The 27549-nt window shown below is 42.1% G+C and overlaps 2 protein-coding genes across 8 annotated transcripts in view; one reads left to right on the forward strand and one right to left on the reverse strand.

Annotated features, from left to right (window-relative positions):
* anapc10 (anaphase promoting complex subunit 10) overlaps positions 1 to 6829 on the reverse strand; it is a 50635-nt gene extending 43806 nt beyond the window's left edge. For 2 of the 6 annotated variants that reach the window (XM_086011134.1, XM_086011142.1), the window contains exon 1: positions 6237 to 6551. The gene's annotated coding sequence lies outside the window, so the exon portion shown is untranslated. The other 4 variants (XM_086011150.1, XM_086011126.1, XM_086011160.1 and 1 more) reach the window with 4 other exon arrangements.
* A 58-nt stretch (positions 6830 to 6887) lies between these two features.
* The window catches only part of abce1 (ATP-binding cassette, sub-family E (OABP), member 1), a 48163-nt gene continuing 27501 nt past the window's right edge, over positions 6888 to 27549 (forward strand). The window contains exons 1-7 of one of the 2 annotated variants that reach the window (XM_086011094.1): positions 6888 to 7037; positions 8679 to 8848; positions 17469 to 17554; positions 19286 to 19383; positions 22233 to 22350; positions 22917 to 23054; positions 27261 to 27330. In XM_086011094.1, coding sequence (XP_085867220.1) covers positions 8746 to 8848; positions 17469 to 17554; positions 19286 to 19383; positions 22233 to 22350; positions 22917 to 23054; positions 27261 to 27330 — 613 coding nt within the window. In that variant the 5' untranslated portion in view covers positions 6888 to 7037; positions 8679 to 8745. The remainder of the gene's footprint in view (positions 7038 to 8678; positions 8849 to 17468; positions 17555 to 19285; positions 19384 to 22232; positions 22351 to 22916; positions 23055 to 27260; positions 27331 to 27549) is intronic. The other variant, XM_086011102.1, reaches the window with a different exon arrangement.

Here is a 27549-nt window from a genome sequence, read left to right on the forward strand (position 1 = left end):
TGTGTGCATGCAGTTGTACAAAAGTTTTGTCTGCAATGTTAAATCAACTGTGCCTATGACAATCCTGTGCAGTTAGTTCAAAGTAGTATTTGTGATTTTGGCAATCTGGCCAGAATCTTTCCTTGTGGGAACTGCATCGCTGTCTGTATGGACAGGTTGAAGTCAACATCCACAGCTAGATCCAAGATAGGAGACTTGGCTTAATTCATGGTAGCAGCCATTTAACTTTGTCGACACCAGCATTATATGACTGAACACACAGAGAAACCTTCTTCGGGGGAGGGTGGAAGGGGGAGAGGTGTACTGTCTCCAATGGCACAGGTATTGAGTTTAGTTACTTTACAGGGCTAACTCTGATGGCAAGTGCAGTTAATCGGAAGCAACCTTGAAAATACACAGGGCATCAATTTGACTGAATGTAACCCACAAAAATCAGTGATTTCCAAACTGCTAACACAATTGTGAGACAGCTGATAATTAAAGTTCGCTACAAAAAAGTATACAGCAAACAACAGGGGGAATTACTCAGTTTGGATGCAGAAGTCCCAACCGTGAGGGGGTTAAGTACCTTGCAAATACAAAAAAAACAGTAAAAAAAACTCCCATCCTAGAAATTCAGATTTATTCTGTGAAAAGCTTTTTTTTTTAAATAACAGGAACACACAATCTCTCCCCTGCCCTCTTTAAATTGAATTCCCTCACGGATCCCATACACCTTCTGTACCTGAGTTGTGGTAGTTAAATAGTCTTAACTATAAGTGCTATACTTGAACAGCCCCAAGAGGTGCCCAACAGTAGCCCCATATGATCCACATTCTCACGCTTCCGTTGTGCAGCAGCACAGCCGAGATCAGGAATGCAGTGAAAGTAGGGCAAGGAGTGGGAGAAATTAGTCCTTTATTCCAACACTCAATGGTGCTACACCGTACACAGTACTACCATGCTTTCTCCCAACAGGCAATCTTCAACGACTCAACATAATCAAAAAATTCATAATAAAAATATCATTGCATCACTTGTGCATGACTGCAGCATGCCAAAAATTCGACAAAGCTGTTCTATCCATTTTTGCTCCCTGCAATAAAGACAGTGGCCTAAATTCGGTGGGCTGCGCCACCAGTTAGCGCCTAAAGAGGGCACTCAGTGGCTTTAGCGCCACTGGCCACGCCTCCCGCGATATTTAGCGGGGCGCTAATGGCGGCGTTAGCCTGTAGCACTGCGCCGCCACTGATGACGTCATTGGTGTGCGCAGCGCCCCGCTACCGCCCCGATCGCGATATTTGGTAGCGCCCGCCTCTGTAACGCCGTTCGCAAATCACACCCGGTTCACGGGGCCTACCTGTGGCGGTAGTGGCGCAAATTAAGGTGGAGGTGCGGGGCGGCCATTTTTTTCAGTGCCCACCTGCCAGCACCTCCGTCCCCAGCCTCCTGATTCCCCCCCCCGGGCAGTGCCAGCTGTGTCCCGAGAGCCCGGCACTTCTCCTCGGTGCCGGGCTCTTTTGCCGGCACTCGCGATCGGTCATCGCGCTGGTGCAGGCCCCTCCCCCACCCCTTAAGGGGAGGAAGGCCTGCAGTACCGCAGCGTGCCGCGCCGCAGCGTGTGGCGCTGCGATATTCAGTTTCAGCGCCCCAAGAGGGACATGGGGCGCCTCGAGCAGCGCCCCGCGTCCCTCTTGGGGCGCTCAAGCTGAATTTCCGGCGGGCGCAACGGCTCCGATCACAGCGGTAATTCCAGCGCCCAGGCGAGCTTGGCGCCGCGTTTGGGCCTCCGCCGAATTTCTAGGCCAGTGTCCTTTTATGTTGTGAATCCCTAATTGTGACAAATGGAACTGAGTGCAATTCCAACGAATAAATTGGTGTTCAGGACAAACAACTTGCATTTATACAACACCTTTAACGTAGTAAAACGTCGCAAGACGCTTCACAAGAGCGTTAGCAAACAAAATTTGATACCGAGCCACATAAGGAGGTATTAGGTAGGTGAGGTATGTTTTAAGGAGCGTCTTAAAGGAGGAAAGGGATAGAGAGGTGGAGAGGCTGAGGGAGGGAATTTCAGAGCTTGGGGCCTTGGTAGTTAAAGATAGAGCCAGACTAGAAGCGAATGTAGGTTAGTGAGCACGGGGTGATGGGTGAACGGGACTTGGTGTGAGTTAGGATATGGGCAGCAGAATTATGGAGGAGTTCGAGTTTATGGAGGTTGACAGCTAGGAGGCCGGCCAGGGGAGCACTGCAATAGTTAAGTCTAGAGATAACAAAGGCATGGGTGAGGGTTTTAGCAACAGATGAGCTGAGTCAGGGGCGGAGACGGGCGATGCTAGAGGTGGAAGTAGGCAGTCCGAGGCATCGGCAGCGGGTGGAGGCGGAGCAGCGCGGCAGAGCGACAAGAGGCCCCAGAGGCTCAGGTAGGCCTCAGTGCGGCATCGGCAGCGGATGGAGGCAGAGCAGCGCGGCAGAGCGACTACAAGAGGCCCCAGAGGCTCAGGTAGGCCTCAGTGCGGCATCGGCAGCGGGTGGAGGCGGAGCAGCGCGGCAGTGTGACTACAAGAGGCCCCAGTGGCTCAGGTAGGCGTGCCAATCTCCAATCTCAGGCAAGGAGAGAGGTAAAAAATATTCAAGGTGTGACGTCACCACAAAACAGGTAGGTGATTGGTTGGAGTATTTCTCTCGTTTTAAAACTTTAAGTCTGTGATTTATAGTTTTTAAGGTTGCTGTGGTGTACCAAGGCCTTTCTGGTGCAGAGTGACTGTTGGTAAACCATTTAACTGGTGTAACTAGAGGGATTGATTTAATTTAAATCCAATTAATTAAAGGGGATACTAGCATCTAAAATCGGGCAGAGGGTGTCCATAACTAACAATAAAACATTTAATTAATTACATAGAGCAGGTGATGTGTTACTGTTGCGAGATGTGGGAGCCGGTGAACCCCATTGAGGCTCACGGTGATTACGTCTGTGACAAGTGTCTGCTGCTACAGGAACTCCAGCTCCGTGTTGATGAGCTGAAGTCTGAGCTTCAGACACTGCGACATATCAGGGAGGGGGAGAAGTACCTGGACTCTGTGTATCAGGAGGTGGTCACACCTATGAAGTTAATTAATTCAGATGTAGTCCATGGTAAGGAATAATAAGGGGAAAAAAACACTAGTGGGCGTAGTCTATAGGCCTCCGAACAGTTGCAACTCTGTTGGACGGAGTATCAATCAGGAAATAGTTGAGGCTTGTAATAAGGGAGCATCTATAATTATGGGGGATTTTAACTATCATATTAATTGGACAAATCAAATTGGGCAGGGCTGCCTTGAGGATGAGTTCATTGAGTGTATTAGGGATGGGTTTCTTGAGCAGTATGTAACTGAACCGACCAGGGGGCAAGCAACCTTAGATCTGGTCCTGTGTAACGAGACAGGATTAATTAAAAATGTCCTAGTAAAGGATCCCCTTGGAATGAGTGACCATAACATGGTTGAATTCCATATTCAATTAGAGGGTGAGAAGGTTGGATCTCAAACAAGCGTGCTAAGCTTGAATAAAGGAGACTATGAAGGTATGAGAGCGGAATTGAGTAGAGTGGATTGGGAAAATAGATTAAAGGGTAAGACGATACATGATCAGTGGTGTACATTTAAGGAGTTATTTTACAACTTCCAAAAAAAATATATTCCACGGAGAAGAAAAGGGTGTAAAAGAAAAGACAGCCATCCATGGCTAAGTAAAGAAATTAAGGATAGCATTCGACTAAAAACAAGGGCATATAAGGTAGCCAAATCTAGTGGGAGGATAGAGGATTGGGAAAACTTTCAAAGACAGCAAAATATAACAAAAAGATTGATTAAGAAAGGGAAGATAGATTATGAAAGTAAATTAGCAAAAAATATAAAAACAGATAGTAAGAGTTTTTATAGTTATATAAAAAGAAAAAGGATGGCTAAAGTAAATGTTGGTCCCTTAGAGGATGAGACTGGGAAATTAATGGTGGGAAATATGGAGATGGCAAAATCACTGAATGAATATTTTGTATCAGTCTTTACAGTAGAAGACACTAAGAATATCCCAACACTGGACAAACAGGGGGCTATGGGGGGGGGGGGGGGGGGGGGGGGGAGGAGCTAAACACGATCAAAATCACTAAGGAAGTGGTACTCGGTAAAATAATGGGACTCAAGGCGGATAAATCACCTGGACCTGATGGCTTACATCCTAGGGTCTTGAGGGAAGTGGCGGTAGGGATTGTGGATGCATTGGTAATAATTTTCCAAAACTCCCTGGACTCAGCAAAGGTCCCGGCAGACTGGAAAACTGCTAATGTAACGCCCTTATTTAAAAAGGGCAGTAGACAGAAGGCTGGAAACTATAGACCGGTTAGCCTAACATCTGTGGTAGGTAAAATATTGGAGTCCATTATTAAGGAGACAGTAACAGGACATTTGGATAATCATAATTTAATAGGACAAAGTCAGCATGGTTTTATGAAGGGGAAGTCATGTTTGACAAATTTGCTGGAGTTCTTTGAGGAAGTAACATATAGGGTGGATAAAGGGGAACCAGTGGACGTAGTGTATTTAGACTTCCAAAAGGCATTTGACAAGGTGCCACACAAAAGATTATTGCTCAAGATAAAAAATCACGGGATTGGGGGTAATATTCTGGCATGGATAGAGGATTGGCTAACTAACAGAAGGCAGAGAGTTGGGATAAATGGTTCATTCTCGGACTGGCAATCAGTAACCAGTGGTGTTCCACAGGGGTCAGTGCTGGGTCCCCAACTCTTTACAATCTATATTAACGATTTGGAGGAGGGGACCGAGTGTAACATATCAAAGTTTGCAGATGATACTAAGATGGGAGGGAAAGTAGTGAGTGAGGAGGACATAAAAAACCTGCAAGCGGACATAGACAGGCTAAGTAAGTGGGCAGAGATTTGGCAGATGGAATACAATACTGGAAAGTGTGAGGTTATGCACTTTGGCAGGAAAAATCGTAGAGCAAGTTATTATCTTAATGGCAAGAAACTGGAAAGTACTGTAGTACAAAGGGATCTGGGGGTCCTGGTGCACGAAACGCAAAAGGTTAGTATGCAGGTGCAGCAAGTGATTAAGAAGGCCAATGGAATGTTGGCTTTCATTGCTAGGGGGATAGAATATAAAAATAGGGAGGTATTGCTTCAGTTGTACAAGGTATTGGTGAGACCGCACCTGGAATACTGCATACAGTTTTGGTGTCCATACTTAAGAAAAGACATACTTGCTCTCGAGTCAGTACAAAGAAGGTTCACTCGGTTAATCCCAGGGATGAGGGGGTGGACATATGAGGAGAGGTTGAGTAGATTGGGACTCTACTCATTGGAGTTCAGAAGAATGAGAGGCGATCTTATTGAAACATATAAGATTGTGAAGGGGTTGGATCGGGTGGATGCGGGGAGGATGTTCCCGATGATGGGTGAAACTAGAACTAGGGGGCATAGTCTTAGAATAAGGGGCTGCTCTTTCAAAACTGAGATGAGGAGGAACTACTTTGCTCAGAGGGTGGTAGGTCCATGGAATATGCTGCCCCAAAAAGCTGTAGAAGCTACATCATTACATAAATTTAAAACAGAAATAGACAGTTTCCTAGAAGTAAAGGGAATAAAGGGTTATGGGGAGCGGGCAGGAATTTGGACACGAGTCTAGGTTCGGATCGGTCATGGCCCTGTGGGTAGCGGAGCGGGCCCAGGGGCCATGTAGCCTGATCCTGCTCCTATTTCGTGTGTCTAATTCTGTTAGATTCAGGAGATGGTTCTGTGATCGTAGATTGGCGGTTAGGATCAGATCAGCCATGATCTTATTGAATGATGGAGCAGGCTCAAGGGGCCGATTGGCCTACTCCTGCTCCTATTTCTTATGTTCACCTCAGGGTCAGATAGGACGCCACGGTTGCGAATGGTCTGGACAGTGACCAGGGAGAGGGATGGAGCCAGTGGCTAGGGAAGGAATTTGTGGCGGGAACCGAAAACAGTATTTAGTTGGAGAAAATTTCTGCTCAGACTGGATGATGGAAATTCTTGCTACAATTCAGACTGTACATAACCATAGTTCACATTTCCAGAGTTGTGTCCCATACTGTAATTAGAAAAAAACAGCAATTCACTTCTCTTCGCAAATTATTTTTCTCAACATATTATGAACAAACATTTAGGAGCTACATTCACTACATTGCAAATTAAAAGAAAAGAACATATGAAGTTATCAGTTCGATTTACTTTTTTTGGTCAAATTGTTGTCTCTTTTCATCATACGATAGTACAATAGAAAGCATATTATCTACAGCAAGAGGCTAAGATGCATCATTGACAGTTAGGTAGCAAGCTCCCCTAATAAACGTAATGTCCCCTTTTAATGTTGATTCGTGTCGTTACAGGCTCGCTGCCGTACGGTGAATAGGCAAATCGAACTCCAGTGTTAGTACAGGGGGGTGGTGTGCAGAGGGGGAAATCAAGCTCCACGGTCCGGAGCGTTGTGCCGTGAACACCGTTGAATCAGCGGACTGGCCTCGGGAACTGCCGGCAATTCAGTCCCACTTACCCATAGACAGCTGCTCTTCCCCAACTCGCGCGACAAACTTCAAACACACGGCATTAAGCCTCCGCCTGCCTGCCTCCCTCCCCTCTCTCTCTCTCTCTCTCTTCAAAGGTTAACACACACACGCCCGCCCGGCTCACGCTACAAGTCCTGCCCCGGGAGAAGAGGAAGCAGTCTGCTGCGCACCAACCCGACACCGGCGGCGTTCACTGCTCGCTCGGCGCTCTTCCTTCCCCGCCGCCGCGTCAACCGCCAACGTAATGGCGTCACACGCAAGCGGACAGGAGGCGGGCAAGTGAGCGTCACTGCGCATGCGTGCCGGGCGCCATCTTCACCGGCTTTTTCCCTTTACTCCTCAGGAGCCCGTTAGCAGAGGGGAGAAAAAAACCCCCGGGTGGATTTACATATCTATCAGCCAAAAAATAAAACTAGCAAGAAGCTGGCTGTGGGCGTTCGTTACCGCTGCCACTGCGCCGGGCCAGGTAAAGAAGCGACTGGAGGGTTAGACGTGTGTCGCGGGGCGGGGGCTAGAGTTGGTGGGAGCGAGCAGTAACGTGGAGTTCAGGCAGGCTTCGGGCCCATTGCCCCAACTCGGCCGCAGTGGTGCCCAGCTGTTAGTGCTTTGGACAAGGAGCACGGCCTTGTTAGTGACGCGAAGAATATGCCTGAGATCTTCATGTTAGACAGAAAGAGCTGGGCAGCAGTTGACATTTCTGGTAAAACAGTTCGTTTTCCGCCCAAACATTCAAAACCCGCATAAAAGTGTTACTTTTTGGATAATATTTCCCCTTTCTAGAGTGCTTCAAGTGCTCACTGTCCATGTTCAGATTTGAAATGTACATGTCCTACAATATGGAAGTTTGAATGGGGTAAATGAAACCCACCATTACAGAATCGTGAGTGTTTAATTGATGGAAAGGAGAAGGACTTCATTCAGCCTTTTTCTCGTCAAACTTGGTAACCTGTCAAAAGTCACGTTATTGATCTGAAATACAGTAGGTCTTTCAAATTTTCTAACAGTGCAGTGGACCATTTTAGCTTTATTAAATCCAATAAACTGCAACGTTCCTGTTAAGGTTCCTTGTACCAAAGTGTAGTCGTGAAGTATGTAATTAAATATTAATGTTTAAGTGCATAAAATTGCTAACTCATTCATAACATGTTGTATTGTGCCTATGGTCAGATTGTTGAAAATAGTTTTGTTTAAAGGAAATAAGGACAGATGATTGAGAAGCGGAGAAAGCTTGTAAAAAATTTCTGCTATGGTGTCTCTAACAGATAAAAATATGTTTGGGAAACACCATTAATAACTTTGCTGTATCAGAGTGTGCTTGCTGCATTCTGTTGGCAGGCTTGAGGACAACTTTGTAGGTTCATGTACCTTACTTTAATCATTTAAAATGCTAACATCGCAATTGATATGTTGTACATATCCACATAGTGACATAGCAAAATACTGCGGAGGCTGGAAATCCGAAATAACAACAGAAAATGCTGGAAAAACTCAGCAGGCCAGGCAACATCCGTGGAGAGAGAAATAGTCAACGTTTCAGGTCGCAACCCTTCGTCAGGACTGGCGAAGGGTTTCGACCTGAAACGTTGACTCTATTTCTCTCTCCACGGATTTTGCCTGGCCTGCTGAGTTTTTCCAGCATTTTCTGTTGTTATTCCACATAGTGACAGATTGTTGAATTTGAATGTATGAAATTGACAAGTATATCAGTACAGATTAAGTATGGTGTTGTACAGAGGGTATTTGTAACTGAACTTTATTGCACTACAAAATATTGCAATTGCATAGACCTAGATTAGCACTGTTGAAAAATAGTAAAATAATCCTACTGACATGCAAGAAAGTAAGATTTGTATTAAATATTGAACATATTTCTTTTCTAAAAACACTTCAAATTAAAATACTGCAATTTGCCTTTGTTAAATCAGAAAATACCTTGAGGTTCCATTTACTTCACAAATTATTGTTTTCCTGCATTTTCAGTAAAATTACTCATTTATTTTTGAGATTTTATTATGTGACATTTGTAGGTTTATTAACAATACACATGCAATATAATCTGCCTTGTAACTATGTGGTGGTTCTGATTAACAGAAATTTCTTTTTACAGTCCTTGTGTCCTGCCTGGCATGATAAAAAAAATATTTTTTGCCAAGTTATAAGCTCACTAAGGCAATATGGCAGATAAACTAACCAGAATTGCTATTGTCAGCCATGATAAGTGCAAGCCCAAGAAATGCCGTCAGGAGTGCAAGAAGAGCTGTCCAGTGGTTCGAATGGGTAAGCAATTTTGTCTTTCATTGCATTGCTGTACTTGGATTAAAAGAAAAATAACCTTGTACAGAATCCAAGATATGTTTAATATATCTAGTATTTATTGGTATAATTACAGTTTGTAGCGGGTTAAATAGTGGAGCGAGATCAATGTGTTGCTTAGTATTATTTCCCTCAAAGGTTTCATTCAGTGCATTCAGGATGTGTTAACAAAAATCTCCTTGCATTTTTTCAGTAACTATTGGTGTGCACAAAATCACCACAAATCAGTGGAGTATAAACACATATTTTACTTCTGTTTCCTTGGTTTCAAGACTATATAGCAAAATGTCCTGAAAATATGCATTTGGGATGTGAAACTTTAGTGAGCAGTTGACTTAATTCGGGTCTCTATCAAAGCCTCTCTTGGTTTGAGTACTGGGAAATGTGAGAGAGCAGGCCAAGTTAACTTGCCCTTCAATTTTCTCTCCCTATCTGCTGAGGTTTCACAGTGACAAGTCAATGTTGCAGAATATTTTTTTGTTGTGATACCTATAGTACACCTAAATAGGTGTGCAGTAAGCTTGGAAAATATCTATGTATTTTAGCAGATTTGTGGGACCTGTTTCTGCCAGGTGTTATAATATATTAGCCTATATATTATATGTAAACAAAACAAAATATTTTTAATACCCAATGATGATGCACATGTTTGAAAGTAAAGTGGGTGTGTCCACTGTGTAAACGTGCCAATGGACTGCTTTGAACTACTGTAAAGTGATATCCACCATTTGAGTAACTACTTCACTGTTAAGTATTGAAAACCCTTCCTGTGTTGTGATTTTACATTGTTAAATGTTATGTCCAGATTTCTGATGGAAATTCCAATGTTAAAATTTTGACACTTAACCTGTCATGTAACAACAACTTGTATTTATATAGTGCTTTTAACTTAGAAAACATCCCAAAGCACTTCAGAGGTGTAATCAAATTTTTAAAAAGTGATGCTCGAATAGAAATGCCACTTCTAATGATCACGCTGATCTGTAACAATGACCACTAGACGGCGTTGTAATGGCCCGTATTTTCCGATGCCAACGGGTGTGTACGGGCTGTGTACACACCCGTAGGGACATTGGAAATGCCGGTTTCAGGCATGCGCTGAAAACCGGCATTTCCGATCGCACGCCTGCCCTGGAGATGGGCCTCTGCGAGGGGAGAGTTCCGCTTTCTGCAGAACCTCCACCCGCTGAAAACCCTTAGAAATCTTACGCCTGGTAAAAGCAGGCGTAAGGCCTGCTTTTCATAGTATCATAGAAAGTTACAGCACGGAAGGAGGCCATTTCGGCCCATTGTGTCCGTGCCGGAATAAGAGTTTACCAGCATTACAGTTTAAAAAAAGTTTAAAAAAAAAAGTGTTTTCACTCATTTATAATTTAAAAATACTTTTAAAAAGGTTAGTTTATTTTTAGCCTCGTAAAAAACGAATTTTTTTTCAAAAAATTTAATTTTTGTTTAAAATATTTAATTTAATGTAATTTTAACTCATTTTAAAAACGTGATGGTTTTTTAAAAATTTATTTAATGTTTTAGAGTCTTTTTGGGGTGATCTCCATTCATTTATTTGACAGGTCTATCTGTCAAAAGTATGAAGGGAGATTCCCTTCTTTCATTGGCTTGCCTGGCCCACGTGATCCCAGGGAAGCTTGCGAACCGCCTGCGCCCCTGGGACACGTGGACCCTGCGCATTTTGACTGTGGAGAGGCCCAGGAGCGGAAGTGTCTGGACCTCGGGAACCCTCGGGTAAGTGCGTAGATTTTTTTTCCGATAGGCATCCGCACGCAGGAAGCCTCCTATCGGAAATTACGGGCCCTGCAAATCATTCAATTTCTAAAAATGACATCTGCCATTTTCCCTCAGTACCTTAAATTTGCATTATCCAAAATATGATTTTAAGCAAAGTAAATTCAAAAAATTATATATTTCACAGCAATATGATTGTTTCCATTTAATTTGTTTGAGTCTTTTAATGCCTTAATTAAAAGTTTTACTTAAAAGCCTCATTTTGTGTGTGAAAGACAGACTGTCCTGATTACACATCAGTTGTAGCTTTCTATAAATTCCAGAAAGTGTATTAAATTTTGAGATTGTGCCTTTCCTTACCATAATGTGATTTTTGAAGCAAACACACCTAATTATCACCGGTGATTTGATGAGCGTGTGAATTTAACATTTTTTTATCTAATGACTGCCAGAGAGAGAGGTGGGGAAACATTTGAGTGCCTTTCCTTATCCTGGCGACGCTCACAGTGGTTTTATAAGGGCAGAGGTGTGGTGCTGAATAACATTACCTGACTGAGAAATTGACTTCTCAGCCCTGGGAGCACTGAGAAGGGAGGTGTAGTCTGGCAGTAGTGGGGTGGGGTCTTGGGATCTAGCAGTATTTTGAGCAGGGACCAGGGCTGTGGAACACTGAGGAGGAGGTTCACTGGAAGAAGGGTCCCGAGATCATTGGGGAAGACTGCGGAGGAGCTCCTCGAGTCCAGCAGAAATAGGAAGGGGATTTCAGAGTATAGGATTAGCTTCCACATGTACACTGACAATATTCTGCTCTCTTTTTCTGCCTCCCCCATCAACCCAAAGGCTGTTGCTACATTTCCAACATTAAGTCCTGAATGAGCCAAAGTTTTCTATAGCTTACTGTTGATAAAATCAAAGCCATCCTCTTCAACTCTCAGCAGCCCCTCAGTGCCCCTTAATTAGGAGGTGCAGTACCACTGCATTTTGTTCAGCTCAGGAACAGGAGTAGGCCATTCAGCCCCATTCAATTAGATCATGGCTGATCTGTACTTCAACTCCATTTACCTGTCTTAGCTCCATATCCCTTGATACACTTATCTAACAAAAATCTATTGATCTGCCTTGAAAGCTCCAATTGTCTCAACATCTACAGTCTTTTAGGGCAGAGAATTCCAGATTTCTACTACCCTTTGTGTGAAAAAGTGCTTCCTGATTTCCCTTCCTAAATCACCGAGCTCTTAATTTTAAAATGATGTCCCCATGTTCTTGATTTCCCCCATTAGAGGAAATAGTTTCTCCGTATCTACCCTATCGAATCCTTTTAATATTTTAAGCACTTCGATAAGATCACCCCCTCAGTCTTCTATGCTCACAGGAATACAAGCCAAGTTTATGCAACCTGTCCTCACAATTTAACCCTCTAAGTCCCGGTATCATTATGGTGAATCCGTGCTGCACTCCCACTAAGGCCCAGAACTGAATGCAGTAATCCAGATGGGATCTGACTAAGATTCTATACAACTGCAGCATAACATCCATCCCCTTGTATTCCAGCCCCTTTGAGATAAAGACCTTTTTGATTGATTTTTGTACCTGTGCAGTAGCTTTAAATGATTTGTGTATTTGGACTCCAAGCAGAACTTCCTCCCCCACTTATATGCATAGTTACATAGTCACAGCACAGAAACAGGCCATTCGGCACAACTGGTCTATGTCTGTGCTTATGCTGCACACAAGCCTCCTCCCACCCCTCTTCATCTAACCCTATCAGGATATCCTTCTATTCCTTTCTCCCTCGTGCTTATCTAGTTGCCTCTTAAATGCATCTATGCTAGTCGCCTCAACAACTCCATGTGGTAACAAGTTCTACATTCTAACCACTCTTTGGGTAAAGACGTTTCTCCTGAATTCCCTGTTGGATTTATTGATGACTATTTTGTATTTATGACCTCTAGTTTTGGACTCCCCCACAATTAGAAGCATTGGATCTATCCTTGGCCCCTTCATATTTCTCATCTACATGCTGCCCTTTGGCAACATCGTGCGAAAACACAGCGTCACTTTCCACGTGTACACTGATGACACCCAGCTCTACCTCACCACCACTTCTCCCGACCCTCCCCACGATCTCTAAATTGACACACTGCTTGTCCGACATCCAGTTCTGGATGAGCAGAAATTTTCTCCAATTAAATATTGGGAAGACTGAAGCCATTGTTTTCAGTCCCTGCCACAAACTCCATTCCATAGCCACCGACTCCATCCCTCTCCCTAACATCTGTCTGAGGCTGAACCACATTGTTCGCAACCTTGGTGTCATATTTGACCCTGAAATGAGCTTCCGATCACATATCCACGGCATAGCTAAGACCGCCTGTTTTCACCTCCGTAATATCGCCCGTCTCTGCCCTTGCTTCAGCTCATCCTCTGCTGAAACCCTCATCCATGCCTTTGTTACCTCTAGACTTGACTATTCCAATGCAGTCCTGGCTGACCTCTCACATTCTACCCTATGTAAACTTGAGGTCAACTAAAACTCGGCTGCCCGTGTCCTAATTCGCACCAAGTCCCATTCACCCATCACCCCTGTGCTCGTTGACCTACATTGGCTCCCGGTTAAGCAACACCTCGATTTTCAAAATTCTCATCCTTGTTTTCAAATCCCTCCATGGCTTCACCCCTCCCTATCTCTGTAATCTCTTCCAGCCCCATAACCGCCCCCCCCCCCCCCCCCAACGATATCTGCGCTCCCCTAATTCTGCCCTCTTGAGCATCCCTGATTATAATCGCTCAACCATTGATGGCGTGCCTTCTGTTGCCTAGACCAAGCTCTGGAATTCCCTGCCTAAACCTCTCCACCTCTCTGTCCTCCTTTAAGACGCTCCTTAAAACCTACCTCTTTGACCAAGCTTTTGGTCAGCTGCCCTAATTTATCCTTATGTGGCTCGGTGTCAAATGTTTTGTCTTAAAATACTTCTGTGAAGCGCCTTGGGATGTTTTACTACGTTAAAGGTGCTATATAAATACAAGTTGTTTTATCTTCATCTATCCTAGCAAACCCCTTCATAATCTTAAAGACCTCTATCAGATCACCCCCCAGCCTTCTCTTTTCTAGAGAAGCGAGCCCAAGCCTGTTCAGTCTTTCCTGATGAGTATATCCTCTCAGTTCTGATATTATCCATGTGAATCTTTTTTGCACCTTTGCCAATACCTCTGTATCCTTTTTATAATATGGAGACCAGAACTGAGCACAGCATTCTAACAGTGTGGTCTAACCAAGGTTCTATACAAGTTTAACATAACTTCTCTGCTCTTCAATTTTTTCACTCTAGAAATTAACCCCAGTGCTTTGTTTTTTTTTTATGGCCTCATTAGCCGGTGTTGCTACTTTGTGATTTGTGTATCTGTCCCCCTAGATCCCTTTGTTCCTCTAGCCCATTTAGACTCTTATTATCCAAGCAGTATGTGGCCTCCTTATTCATCCTACCAAATGCAGCACCTCACACTTGTCTACATTGAAATTCATTGCCAATTACACACCCATTCTGCAAGTTTATTAATGTCTTGTATTTTGTCACATTCTTCCTCAATATTAACTATAACCCCCATTTGTTGTCTGCATATTTTGAAATTGTACTTCTGATTCCCGAGTCCAAATCGTTAATGTAAATTGTCAACAGCAGTAGTCCCAGCACCGATCCCACCGTTTGCCAGTCTGAGTAGCTACCATTCTGTTACAAAATATGCTTTCTTTCACTTCAGCTACATTACTCACCACCACCCCATCTCTTCCTCAACCCCCCTCTCCCCTGCCCCTTCTATGCTGAGACTCTAGATCCTGCCTGTATCAACTTGATGCTTGACCTCTTGAATACTCTACAAGCTGGCCTCCCCCAAACCCTCTCATCTGAAAGCCAGCACTTCCAACAATGTATTATTTCCCCAGTACTGCACTGAAGTGTCAGCCTAGGTTATGTGGTCAAGTACTGGGAGCAGCGCTTGAATTCATGCCCTTCTGCCTCGGGTGAGAATGTTACCATAGAACCTAACAGTGATTGGATTTTCATGAAGCCATACTTCAAATATGTGACAATTTTTCAGTAAATGACATTATTTTCAGTAAATAACTTATTAAAACACCACAGCCAGCCAATGTCTTTACCAACACAAAGATACTGAATGGGATAAAAATTAATAAAGAGGAGGTACCAGAATGGCTGGCTGTACTTAAAGTAGATAAGTCACCAGGACCGGATGCGATGCATCCTAGGATGCTGAGGGAAGTTAAGGTGGAAATTTCGGAGGTAATGGTCATAATCTTCCAATCCTGCTTAGATATGGAGGGTAGTGCCAGAGTACTGGAGAATTGCAAATGTTACACCCTTGTTCAAAAAAGGGTGTAAGGATAAACCCAGCAACTACAGGCCAGTCAGTTTAACCATGGTAGTGGGGAAGCTTTTAGAAATGATAATCCGGGACAAAATTAACAGTCACTTGGACAAGTGTGGATTAATTAAGGAAAGCCAGCATGGATTTGTTAAAGGCAAATCGTGTTTAACTAACTTGATTGAGTAATTTGATGAGGTAACAGAGAGGGTTGATGAGGGCAATGTGGTTGATGTGGACATGGACTTCCAAAAGGCATTTGATAAAGTGCCACATAATAGGCTTACCAGCAAAGTTAAAGCCCACGGAATAAAAGGGACAGTGGCAGTATGGATATGGAATTGGCTAAGTGACAGGAAACAGAGAGTTGTGGCAAATGAAATAACAACAGAAAATGCTGGAAAAACTCAGCAGGTCAGGCAACATCCGTGGAGAGAAATTTGAGTTGACGTTTCAGGTCGAAACCCTTCTTCAAAACTGGAAAGGAAATAAAATAGATCGAAGGCAGGGCTGCGATCGAACAAAAGAAGTAAGAGACATTAAAAGGTATTCAAAACCAGACGAGATGGTAATAGGCCAGTGGAGACAAAAGACAGCTGAGATTAGGTGTGAAGTGTACTGGCAGGATAAGAGACAGCTGCCAGGTGGGAGAGAGAAAAAAAAGGAAAGGGGGGGGTGAACAATGGTTGTGGCAAATGGTTGTTTTTTGGACTGGAGGAAGGTATACAGTGGTGTTCCCCAGGGGTTGGTACTAGGACCACTGCTTTTCTTGATATATATTAATGACTTGGACTTGGGTGTACAGGGCACAATTTCAAAATTTGCAGATGGCACAAAACTTGGAAGTATAGTGAACAATGAGGAGGATAGTGATAGACTTCAAGACGACATAGACAGGCTAGTGGAATGGGCGGACACGTGGCAGATGAAATTTAACACAGAAAAGTGCGAAGTGATACATTTTGATAGGAAGAATTACAAGAGGCAATATAAACTAAAGGGTATAATCCTAAAAGGGGGTGCATGAACAGAGAGACCTGGGGGTATGTGTGCACAAATTGTTGGAAGGTGGCAGGGCAGGTTGAGAAAGCGGTTAAAAAAGCATACGGGATCCTGGGCTTCATAAATAGAGCCATAGAGTACAAAATCAAGACAGTTATGATGAACCTTTATAAAACACTGGTCTGGCCTCAACTGGAGTATTGTGCCCAATTCTGGGCACCGCACTTTAGGAAGGATGTGAAGGCCTTAGAGAGGGTGCAGAAAAGATTTACAAGAATGGTTCCTGGGATGAGGGACTTCAATTACGTAGATAGACTACAGAAGCTGGGGTCCTTCTCCTTAGAGCAGAGAAGGTTGCGAGGGGATTTGATTGAGGTGTTCAAAATCATGATGGGTCTAGACAGAGTAGATAGAGAGAAACTGTTCCCATTGGCGGAAAGGTTGAGAACCAGAGGACACAGATTTAAGGTGATTGGCAGAAGAACCAAAGGCGACATGAGGAAATACTTGTTTACACAGCGAGTGGTTAGGATTTGGAATACACTGCCTGAAAGGGTGGTGGAGGCTGATTCAATCACGCCTTTCAAAAGGAAATTGGATAAGTACCTGAAGGAAAAAAATTTGCAGGGCTACAGGGAAAGGACGGGGGAGTGGGACTAGCTGAAGTGTGCTTGCAGAGAGCCGGCACAGGCTCGACGGGCTGAATGGCCTCCTGTGCTGTAACCACCCTATGATTGTAGGACCCATATTCTACCTCCTTGTGTCCCAACAATTTGACTACAATTTTTGTAACTTTCTGCTCCCTTCATGGACCTGGCCTACCCATTTGCTGGTTTAGCTGTGATCATTGGCCTGCATAGTAAATTATTGAGGAACTTGCATTTATATAGTGCCTTTCATGACCTCCGGACATCCTAAAGCACTTCACAGCCAATGGATTATTTTGAAGTGTATTCACTGTTATGTAGGCAAATGTGGCAACCAGTTTGCAAATAGCAAGGTACCGTAAACAGCTAATGAGATAAATGAGCACTTAATCCCTTTTGATAGTTTCGGTTGAGGGATAAATGTCGGCCAGTACACTGCAAGAACTGCCCTTCTCTTCGAGTATGCCATGGGATATTTTTACATCCACAAGAACAGGTAGACAGGGTCACAGTTTAACATCTCATCCAAAAGCCAGCACCTCCAACAATGCATTATTTCCCCAGTACTGCACTGAAGTGTCAGCCTAGGTTATGTGGTTGAGTACTGGGAGTGGAGCTTGAATTCATGCCCTTCTGCCTCAGGTGAGAATGTTACCGTAGAGCCGTGCTAACAGTGATTGGATTTTCATGAAGCCAAACTTCAAATATGTGACAATTCTTCAATATATAACAGAATTATAAAAAATACCTGTTAAGTGCCACTCCAGTAAGTTTAAATCATGCCATTTAAATGGTACTTTTCCTTCTCGCAGGAAAGCTTTGTATTGAAGTTACTGCTCAGAGTAAGATCGCCTGGATTTCAGAAACTCTGTGTATTGGTTGTGGTATTTGCATTAAGGTAATCCGTTCTATATATTTTTTTCAGCAGGGGGGTAATATGGTGGCATCCGTCAAAAGTATAACTTTTAAATGTTGCCGATTTCTTAAGCATTTCTCCTAATCGAACTTTGATCCTACAACTGGTTTGCATCATCTAAATCTTACTGTTTGCCCATAATATGCCCCAACCTTATTTTTGGATTTTATTTTTGTTCCTGTTAAATGTGGCAGTCACATTGGATCTGTAAATATTCAGCACATGGAGCATTAACCATCCCCAAGGGTTACTAAAGTACTACCTTGTCTTAAACTCTTATTGTATAAACTAGGAACTATTGTGTATGGAGTTAAAAATGTTCTGTTTCTTTCTCTTCCCTCCCACCCCAGTACATACTTGAATATTATACCATGTATCAGCTGAGAAAAAGGAGAATGCAGCTTGATTCCAGGCTTTTATGGGTATATAATCCGTTGTCAAAGATATGAGAGTTACCCATGTTAACTTATCCTGATTTGTCCTACTCCCCCGCCCCCCTTTTTGGCCTAGCTGCAATCATACATTTATGATGTGCATTCTGGCATAATTTTGCTGTTTAATCGGATTATTTTATTTGTGGGCCTACATGCTCATAAATAGTGGTTTGCGAAAACAATTTAGATGTTATTTATGGGTAAATGTAATATCTTCCCCCTTTTTTCTCTCTCTATCTGTCCTCCCCTTTTTTTCTTCTAAATGTCTTGTCTATTTTTCCACTTCCCTCCATAAGACATTGATTCCTTTCTGGGTACAGTTTCACCAGCACCCAACAGTAACTTACCCAAATAGCTATTGCTGCGTGACCTCGGACAATGAACATCCAAAGGCTATTTGGCAGTGGGCATCACAGTTGAATCTGTCATCTCTTCACCTGATATCACGGCACACCTAGTGGGGATCACTGGTTAGTGAGCCAGGGCAGAGTCTCTGGCTGATTGTGTCCTCTCCCTAACCCAGGACCCGTGCTAATTGTTGCATCCCTATCACTCCTCCAGGCAAAATTGGCTAGCTCAGCATAGACTGGAGATTGAACCTGCAAAGTCTTGGTCAGTACTGTTCAGGTACTCGCTGTATTTAACAGCTGAGCCTTTGGGACAGTTAAATCTAGTTTATACATAGAATTGTAAATGATGCTAATATTGTGTATGCTATCTGATAAATACTCAAATGGCCCATTTATAAACGGTGCACAAATACTAATAGTGGTTAGTGGACAATGCTAATGTTAAATATAAAAAAAGTCCTTTTAGCTTATAGTAAAGCATACATGTTTCATATGTGTTTCTCATGACCTGTTGTGATTTTTTTTTTCTCCTCAATATTTCCCAACCTTCTCTTTCAGCACTTTAGATTTATGGGGTGAGATTGTGAGTGTTCCTCACCCTCGTGTTTATAAAAGTTGTAGGGATGGTGACAAAATTTACATATTTTGAATAGTTACAGCAAAGTGAGAGTAGAGAAAAATTACATAGTCATAATACAGATTTTTTTAATTGGCATTTTTTCTGTATTTTAGAATGTAGCTAGTCCATTTAAAAAAAAAAATAAAGTTTTTGCAAAAAGTTGCATTCCGTCACTTTCCATGAACTGTTTATTACAGACCTTTTTAAGTAGGTGAAATGCTCTAATTTTAGTAGTTTTGCCAGTAATCAATTGCAGGTCATGTGATATTAACATTTTATTGATGATTTGGTTTTCTGTTTCCTATTTCAGAAATGTCCTTTTGGAGCTTTGTCAATTGTTAACCTGCCAAGCAACTTGGCTAAAGAGACAACACATAGATACTGTGCAAACTCCTTCAAGCTTCACAGGTGATGGTGACAGTGCTGAAAAATGTGAATGCTTTGAGAATCACTTGTTGGCTGCTTTTGAAAATGTGATATAGTAAATGTATAATTCATGGTGTATATAATTGCTGCTGCTCCACAAAAAAAACAAAGACAGCTTTGGGATCAATCAGCATGAATTTGTCTCAACAAACTGGAATTTTGAGATGTACATTGATAATTGCATTAGATTTGATTTTTAAAGTAGAAAGGCAACAAGAGGATCAAATGTCATACCTTTGCTTAATAAACTAGTGTATAACAAAAAAACCTGAAGCTTTTAATTGTCCTCCTGCTTGATCAATATTCTACAATTTATTTATTTATTATTTATTTATTGGATGTGGGCGTCGCTGGCAAGGCCAGCATTTACAGGAAACTTTGGTTTATCCGGAGATTGTATGTCCGGAAACCTCGATCTACCGGCAGAAATCGGGAGCCGTTTTGTTAGGTTTTTTTTCTTCTCGTGGCTTTGTTTTCAACAGTCGGGCTCTGGAAAGTCTCTCTGAAGCTGTTGCTAAGCTACAGAGACGCTTCCAAGGTACGGGCCGACTGTTTACAAGCTGTTGCTAAGCAACAGTGTTTGTTGTCAGATATGGAGATGAAAACCTCCGTATGCTTCAACATTAACTTTGTATGTCCGGCAGTTTTGATAGATCGGCAACAGCTCGGTCCCGTCGGTGCCGGATATAACAAAGTTTCCTGTATTGCCCAACCTTAATTGCCCTTGAGAAGGTGGTGAGCCGCTTTATTGAACCGCTGTTCATTGTAGCAGTTTGGTACAACTGACTGCCTTGCTCGGCTATTTCAGAGGGCAGTTAAGAGTCAACTACATTGCTGTGGGTCTGGAGTCACACGTAGGCCAGACCGGGTAAGGACGGCAGATTTCCTTCTCTGAAGGACATTAGTGAACCAAATGGGTTTTTATGACAATCCTGTAGTTTCAATTCAAATCAAATCAAATCAAATCAACTTTTTATTGTCATTGTTAGTGCACAAGTGCAGTACAACGAAATGTAGGCTTGCGGCTCCCGAGAGTGTACATTTGGATTAAGACATTTAAACATTCAACATACATTTGGCTTGTAGTATATTAACATAAATATGACCATAATAAAGTGCATTGGCAGATGTGCAGGCTTTAGAGTTTATTTGTGGAGTTCAGTAGGATGACAGCCCTGGGAAAGAAGCTGTTCCTAAATCTGGTCGTACGGGTGCGAATGCATCTGTAGCGTCTCCCAGATGGTAGGAGGGCGAACAGACTGTGGCTGGGGTGGGTAGGGTCTTTGATGATGGACCGTGACCTCCGTAGCCAGCGTTTCTGGTATATGTGCTCTATGGTCGGTAGCCGGGTGCCGGTAATGCGTTGGGCAGTTTTGACTACCCGCTGCAGGGCTTTCCGGTCATAGTAGCTACAGCTGCCATACCATACTGTGATACAGTTTGTCAGGATGCTCTCTATAGTGCAGCAGTAAAAGTTAGAGAGGATCAGGGGTGACAGATTACATCCCTTCAGCCTCCTTAAGAAATATAGGCGCTGCTGGGCCTTCTTCACCAGAGAGGAGGTGTTGAGGGGCACCATTACTGTTACTAATGGTTACCATTACTGATACAGGAAACTTTGCGCTATCCGGAAGTTGAATGTCCGGTAACTTTGATCTAACGGCAGAAATCAGCAGCCGGTTTGGTTAGGTTTTTTTTCTGCTTTTCACAGGCAGGCTCTGGCTAAGCGACAAAGATGCTTTCAACAGCTTCAGAGACGCTTCCAAGCTACTGGGCCGAGTGTTTACAAGCTGTTGCTGAGCAACAGTGTTTGTGGTCAGACACGGCAGGCTCTAGAAAGCGTCTCTGTATCTTAGCAACAGTTTCAGAGACGCTTCCAAGCCACGGGCCGAGTGTTTACAAGCTGTTGCTGAGCAACAGTGTTTGTGGTCAGATACTGTGACGAAAAGCTCCAATCTGATAACATTGACGCTGGTCTATCCGGAGCTTTTAAAAAAAACGGCAGTAGCTCGGTCCCATGGGTGCCGGATAGCACAAAGTTTCCTGTACTAGCTTTTTATTCCAGATTTATTTAGTTAACTGAATTTAAATTCCCCCAGCTGCCGTGGTGGGATTTGAACTCAGGTCCTGGATTAATGATTTGGAGACCTATCTGGATTACTAGTCCAGTAACATTACCGCTATGCTACCATTCCCAGTAATGGTGCTCTATAACCAGCAGCTAGGATATAGGTAAGAGCATCCTGGGTAGCAAGCCATCTTTTTTCCTGATGATGTAGCATCAGACCTCTGTTAATCTTCCCCTCGTGCAAGTTGGAACTCTAACATTACACCACAGTGCCACCCATTTGTATAATCTCTTATGAATCTTGGTAGCTAAAAAGCACTTCAAATAATTTAAAATAATGTTATAATTAAATTGCATTTGTGAAGTTGGAAAATTATTTCTGAATATTGACTAGATCCAAACAGAACATATACATCTGCAAGTGTGTTGTCCATTTTAAAGTGAGTTTTTATTTTTGAAAAATAGGTGGCCAAATAAAGTGCATTTTGTAGAAGTGCCAGTTAGTCACAATTCCAACTTTTCAGTCCCATTTTCAGTTTCTTTATCAACAAATGTGTAACTAGTTGTAATTTCAGGAAAGGAACTCTTGAATCTCCTGCCTCTGGCCTGAATATAGCCAACATGCAAATTTAAACCTGCAAGGCGTTATATGACGTTTACTTTTGTTTAGATGATGTACATGAAGATGTGACTTGTGCACTATGGTTTACTACATTTTCAAAGTTAAATAAATTTTAATAACTCCAAATGATCTGAATTTTAGGTTGCCTATTCCTCGACCTGGTGAAGTTTTGGGTTTGGTGGGAACTAATGGTATTGGAAAATCTACAGCTCTGAAGATCCTAGCAGGAAAGCAAAAGCCTAACCTGGGGAAATATGATGTGAGTTCTCTCTTGGGGTGGTATATTTAAAATAAAAAAAAAAATGTTGTCACTCAATTAGTGTTATTCTTGTTACTGGCAATTTGTTGTGAAAAAGCGGTCTGTTTTAGTAATCTGTCAAGCAGTTTTGCAGATAATTGTTTTTCTGATTGAATATAAAATATTTCAACAAGTTGATCTGATCTATTATCTATAGTTTAAACTACGTAATTAGAAAGTGTATTGCGGTAGCTACAGTAGTTTTTCTGGATAATTATTAGATGTAGTTGCACTGGGCAAAACTACACAACTGTACATAATGTGATATCTATAAAGATAGTGAGGTGATATCTTTAGAGATGCATACTACAAATAGTGTGAGTACTGTAGCAGTCCCAGAGTTACATTTTTATTTCCTAGTTTTCATGGATACACTGTGGAATAAATCAGCATTGTTGGTACTTGTCCACATTTTCCAGAAACATGACACATCCAAGTAGTAATGGAAACTTGTTTCATGGTTAATATGCCTGATGCTCTAGAAATTGTACTCTTCATAAATGGAAAACTTGTGGTTCTTCTAACAGGACCCTCCCGACTGGCAGGAGATTTTGACCTATTTCAGAGGTTCTGAACTACAGAACTATTTTACAAAGATCCTAGAGGATGATCTAAAGGCCATCATCAAACCCCAATATGTGGACCAGATCCCAAAGGCTGTAAAGGTAATTTTAAAAATCCAACAAATTTGATGCTTTTAACAACGATAGTTGCAGTGACCTGTTTAGGCAGTTGCAATAAATATGGCTATGCTATAATTTCTGCACTGTGCGCTTTGGGAATAACACTAACCTCTTCAGTAATCATTCCTGGTCATGTATGCTAATGATGCTCAGCGAAGAAACTCTGTGTGCTATTTTAAATGTTGCTGATTCAAGTTTTATATCTTTATTAAAAATGTACAAAATCTCCTCAAAGCAACCTGTTTCAAACTGAATTTGTAATATATCTTCATGTTCCTAAAAATCATCGGATTTGTTTCTGAGGCATTACAGCTTTTAGAAAGTGCAAACCTACTGCTGCATAATTTACTTACCGCAGAACAAAATACACCGGTACCATAATCAAATAAAATAAAATGGACATTGTTTAGGCCATTCCAGCGCATAATGCAGTTAAGTCATTCAGTTCACTACAATTTGAATTCCAGGGTTGCCTTTATAGATCTATCAGTCATGATTAGTTTTGTACCTTTAATTTAGCCAGGTTGCTATGTAGAGTGCATGCTGGTGTATCTTCTAATAAATTGTGCTTCCTGTCAACTGAGCATGGAATGGTATTGGTTGTATGTTGAATCTGGGCCAATAGAGGAGCACTGGATGTGAGGATATATCCACCAGGGCAAATCCACTACAAGTGCCCCCCGCAGAGGAGAGCACCACTAATACAAAACAAGTGGCCCAGTCAAACTAAAAATGCAAGTGTAGAGTATTAGATAATTATTCAGCTCTAGTCATCGACGATACAGACCATGTCTTATGGTGCCCACCGGTCACGGGAGGCTTTGAGTGAACCAGTAGACACTTTATAATTGCACTCCATGCTCATCCAGGTGCACACTAGGGCTTGGAGCAGTGGCCAGAAGTCTGAACAACCCACGCTGACAATCTTGCATATCCTGAACCTGTAGTTGGTGGATTTCACCAGACCCAGGAGTAGGCCCACCAAGAGGTTCCCTGATCAGCTCTTCCTTCTGCACGTCAGTCATCAAAGATAATGGTTTCGGATATGAACTGCAACCAGAAAGTCAAGAGCAGCCAATTCAAGTAATGGAAAGGCGTTGCAACCTCTGGCACTGTATATAACTATGAAAAGCTGTTTCATCCTGGCCACAAATGGCCAGCATTGGAATGGTATTAACATTGTTGTCGGAGAGAGGTCTATGAAATTTAGCTTTGCACGATCTGTTGCAGAACTTGGCTGTGGACGGCCAGTAGAACAAGCAATAAAGTGCTTGCCTGAATTGATCTGCAATTAGGCATTAAGTTCTCTTTGTGAACACTGCTTAATTGCACACTCTGATTTCAGACTGGCAACTAAAACTCTTCTCGGGATAAATTACCAGTATGAGTTCAGAAATGCTGCATTGAAAACTCAGGTACAATGGAAATCAATTACTTCAACTGGCAATTAAGCACTAGTGGTGTGATGTTTGATTGTATAATCAAGCCATTAACATTTGGCATAACACATGCCTACTGCATTTTACCCCATAAAATTTATAACCTATTTGAGTACCATTAGTCTCAGCGCCCTGGGCTAGGCAGGAGAAAAATGCATTATCACATTTTACATCTGAGAGTTTCACAGACAGTGAAGTACTTTGGAATGCAGTGACCATTTGCAGCAGCCATTTCTGTGCACAGCAAGGTCCCACAAACAGCAGTGAGATGAATGATCAGTTAATCTCTTGGTTGTGGGAAGATATTGTGAGGATTGCCTACACCTCAAATAGTGCTGTGAGCTCTTAATGTGCACCAGAATCACCAGAAAAGGCAGATGTTTTATTTAAAAAATGATGTCTCCAACAGTGCAGCAGTATCTCAATGCTGCACTGAAGTGTCAGCCTAAATTTTGAGCTTTAAGTCCTGGAGTGGGACTTGAGCCCACAACCATCTGTCTGAGGTGAGAGTGCTACTAGCTGAATAAAACTGGTGCTGTATTGGTTAGAGTTATTGTCCAGTTACTTCTAGAGTATGTGTATCTGGATATCAGGTGAGAATAATATCAGTCTTTCTGTTATCTTCTGCAGTTGATTAGCATGCTGATATTAACACAGGTTCACGCACAAAAAAAAGCTACTTGGATGAAGAACCATAGGGTTTTTTGCATATTTGGTACCAAATCCTAGCAGAGTTGGCAATTTCAGAAGAAAATTGATCGCAGTAAATAAATAAAATTCACTGGTGTATGAGTAGCAGTGTAACTGTTTGTTTATTGTAATCCGGTAGTGTAATAATCCGCAGCAAATGTGTTAGTGAGCCAATATATGAATTGCATCTCTGTCACACCGTTAGATAGAGATACCATGGAGACGAGCTTCTTTCATCGTGAGGAAAAAACTTGTGTTTACCTTGTAACACTTGAAATACACCTTTTTCATAACATTGGAGAAGTCTAAAATCCTGTCCATGTCATCTTTTAGGACAGGACTGTTCAACTTGCAGGCTTGAGACTGAAAGTAGACCCCCTAAGCCATGAAAATCTAGCCTTCATTCAGTTCCCTAAGTGCCATTGGTAAAAGCCAAAGGGGGTGTTGCCTGACACGGAGACCAATGTGGAAGATGAAAATATGTCTTCATCAAAAAAACTGCATTTTTTTGTTAATACATGTTAATTTCATTTCTGAAATTTGTGGACAGGATGACTGAGTAGATTAGCAGACTGTTCTTTGATCTCTAGAACCTGAGTTGAAATCCAGCCTAGGCTGGATAACTTGATACTGACACTGATTGACAAGTGAAAAAATGCTCCATTTGCCAATTCTGAAAGCTGTTATTTTGAAGACATTAAACCAATTTCACAGTAAAGGAGGAGGTGGTAGAGGAATTGGATAGGATAAAAATAGGTAAAGAGGAGGTACTAAAATGGTTGGCAGCGCTCAAAGTAGAAAAGTCACCCGGTCCAGCTGGCATACATCCTAGATTCGTGAGGGAAGTAAAGGCGGAAATAGTGGATGCTCTGGCCACAATCTTCAATCCTTCTTGGTATGGGAGTGGTGCCAGAAGACTGGAGGGTTGAAAAGTTACACCCCTGTTCAAAAAAGGGGAGAGAGATAAACCAGATAACTATCGGCCAGTCAGCCTTACATCGGTGGTGGAGAATCTTCTAGAGACAATAATCCGAGACAAAATTAATTGTTACTTGGAAGAACAAGGGTTAATAAACGGCAGCCAACACAATTTGTTAAAGACAAAGTGTGTCTGACTAACTTGATTGAGTTCTTCGATGAATTAAAGGAGGGTTGATGAAGGTAGTGTAGTTGTGAAGGTAGTGTAGTTGATGTGTATATGGACTTTCAAAAGGCATTTGATAAAGTACATAATAGACATGTTGGCAAAATTGAAGCCCATGGGATTAAAGGGGAAAATGGGGGTTCACATACACAAATCTTTGAAGGTGGCAGGACAAGTTGTTAAAGCTGATAAAAAGATATACAGGATCGATGGCTTTATAAATAGAGGCTTAGAGTAGAAAAGCAAGGAAGTTATGGTAAACCTTTATAAATTACTGGTTAGACCTCCGCTGGAGTATTGTGTCCAATTCTGGGCACCACACTTTAGAAAGGATGTCAAAGCCTTGGCGAGGGTACAAAGATTTACCAGATTGGTACCAAGGAGATTTACCAGATTGGTACCAAGGATGAGGTCACTCAGTTATGTGGTGACAAAATAAACTAGAATTGTTCTCCTTTAGTACAAAAAAGGTTAAGGGAACATTTAATAGAAATGTTCAAAATTATGAGGAGCTTTGACAAAATAGATAGGGAAAAACTGTTCCACTGGCAGGAGAGTTGGTAACCAGGGAACACAGATTTAGGATCATTGGCAAAAATGCCAGGGGGTAGATGAGAAATGTTTTTACTTAGCAAGTTATGATCTAGAATGTATTGCCTGAAAGGATGATGGAAACAGATTCAGTAGTAACTTTCACAAGGGAATTTGACATGTACTTAAAAAGGAAACATTTTCAGGGCTATGGGGAAAAAGTGGGATTAATTGGTAACTTTTTCAGAGTCATCACAAATGGCCTCCTTCTGTGCTATATGATTCTGATTTTTTTTAAACGAGGGAAAAGTACTGATGTAAAACAAGTCAACTGAATAGAATTATTTACACAGATTATAACTACTCTTTAATTTGTTTCTGCAGGGCACTGTGGGTTCTATTTTGGACAGAAAAGATGAGACCAAAACACAGGATATTATCTGTGAACATCTCGGTAAGAAAACTGTGGAGATAAAGATCCTGAAATATTTAAATTTTATCGGCTTGTGATTCAATCCACAAGAATCTGTTAAGATGTCAAAACATATTCTTATTAAGGAAGTCTTGCCAGTATTACCCCGTCAGTCATGCTCTTAAGTATTTTAAGAGATGTGAATGCTGAATATGTTTGCATTAAAAATAGACAAAAAAAGCTTGCATTTATATAGCATCT

The sequence above is a fragment of the Somniosus microcephalus genome, chromosome 2 (genome assembly GCF_052327205.1).
Source record: "Somniosus microcephalus isolate GS21.2 chromosome 2, FLI_Smic_1.0, whole genome shotgun sequence".
Lineage (NCBI taxonomy): Eukaryota > Metazoa > Chordata > Chondrichthyes > Squaliformes > Somniosidae > Somniosus > Somniosus microcephalus.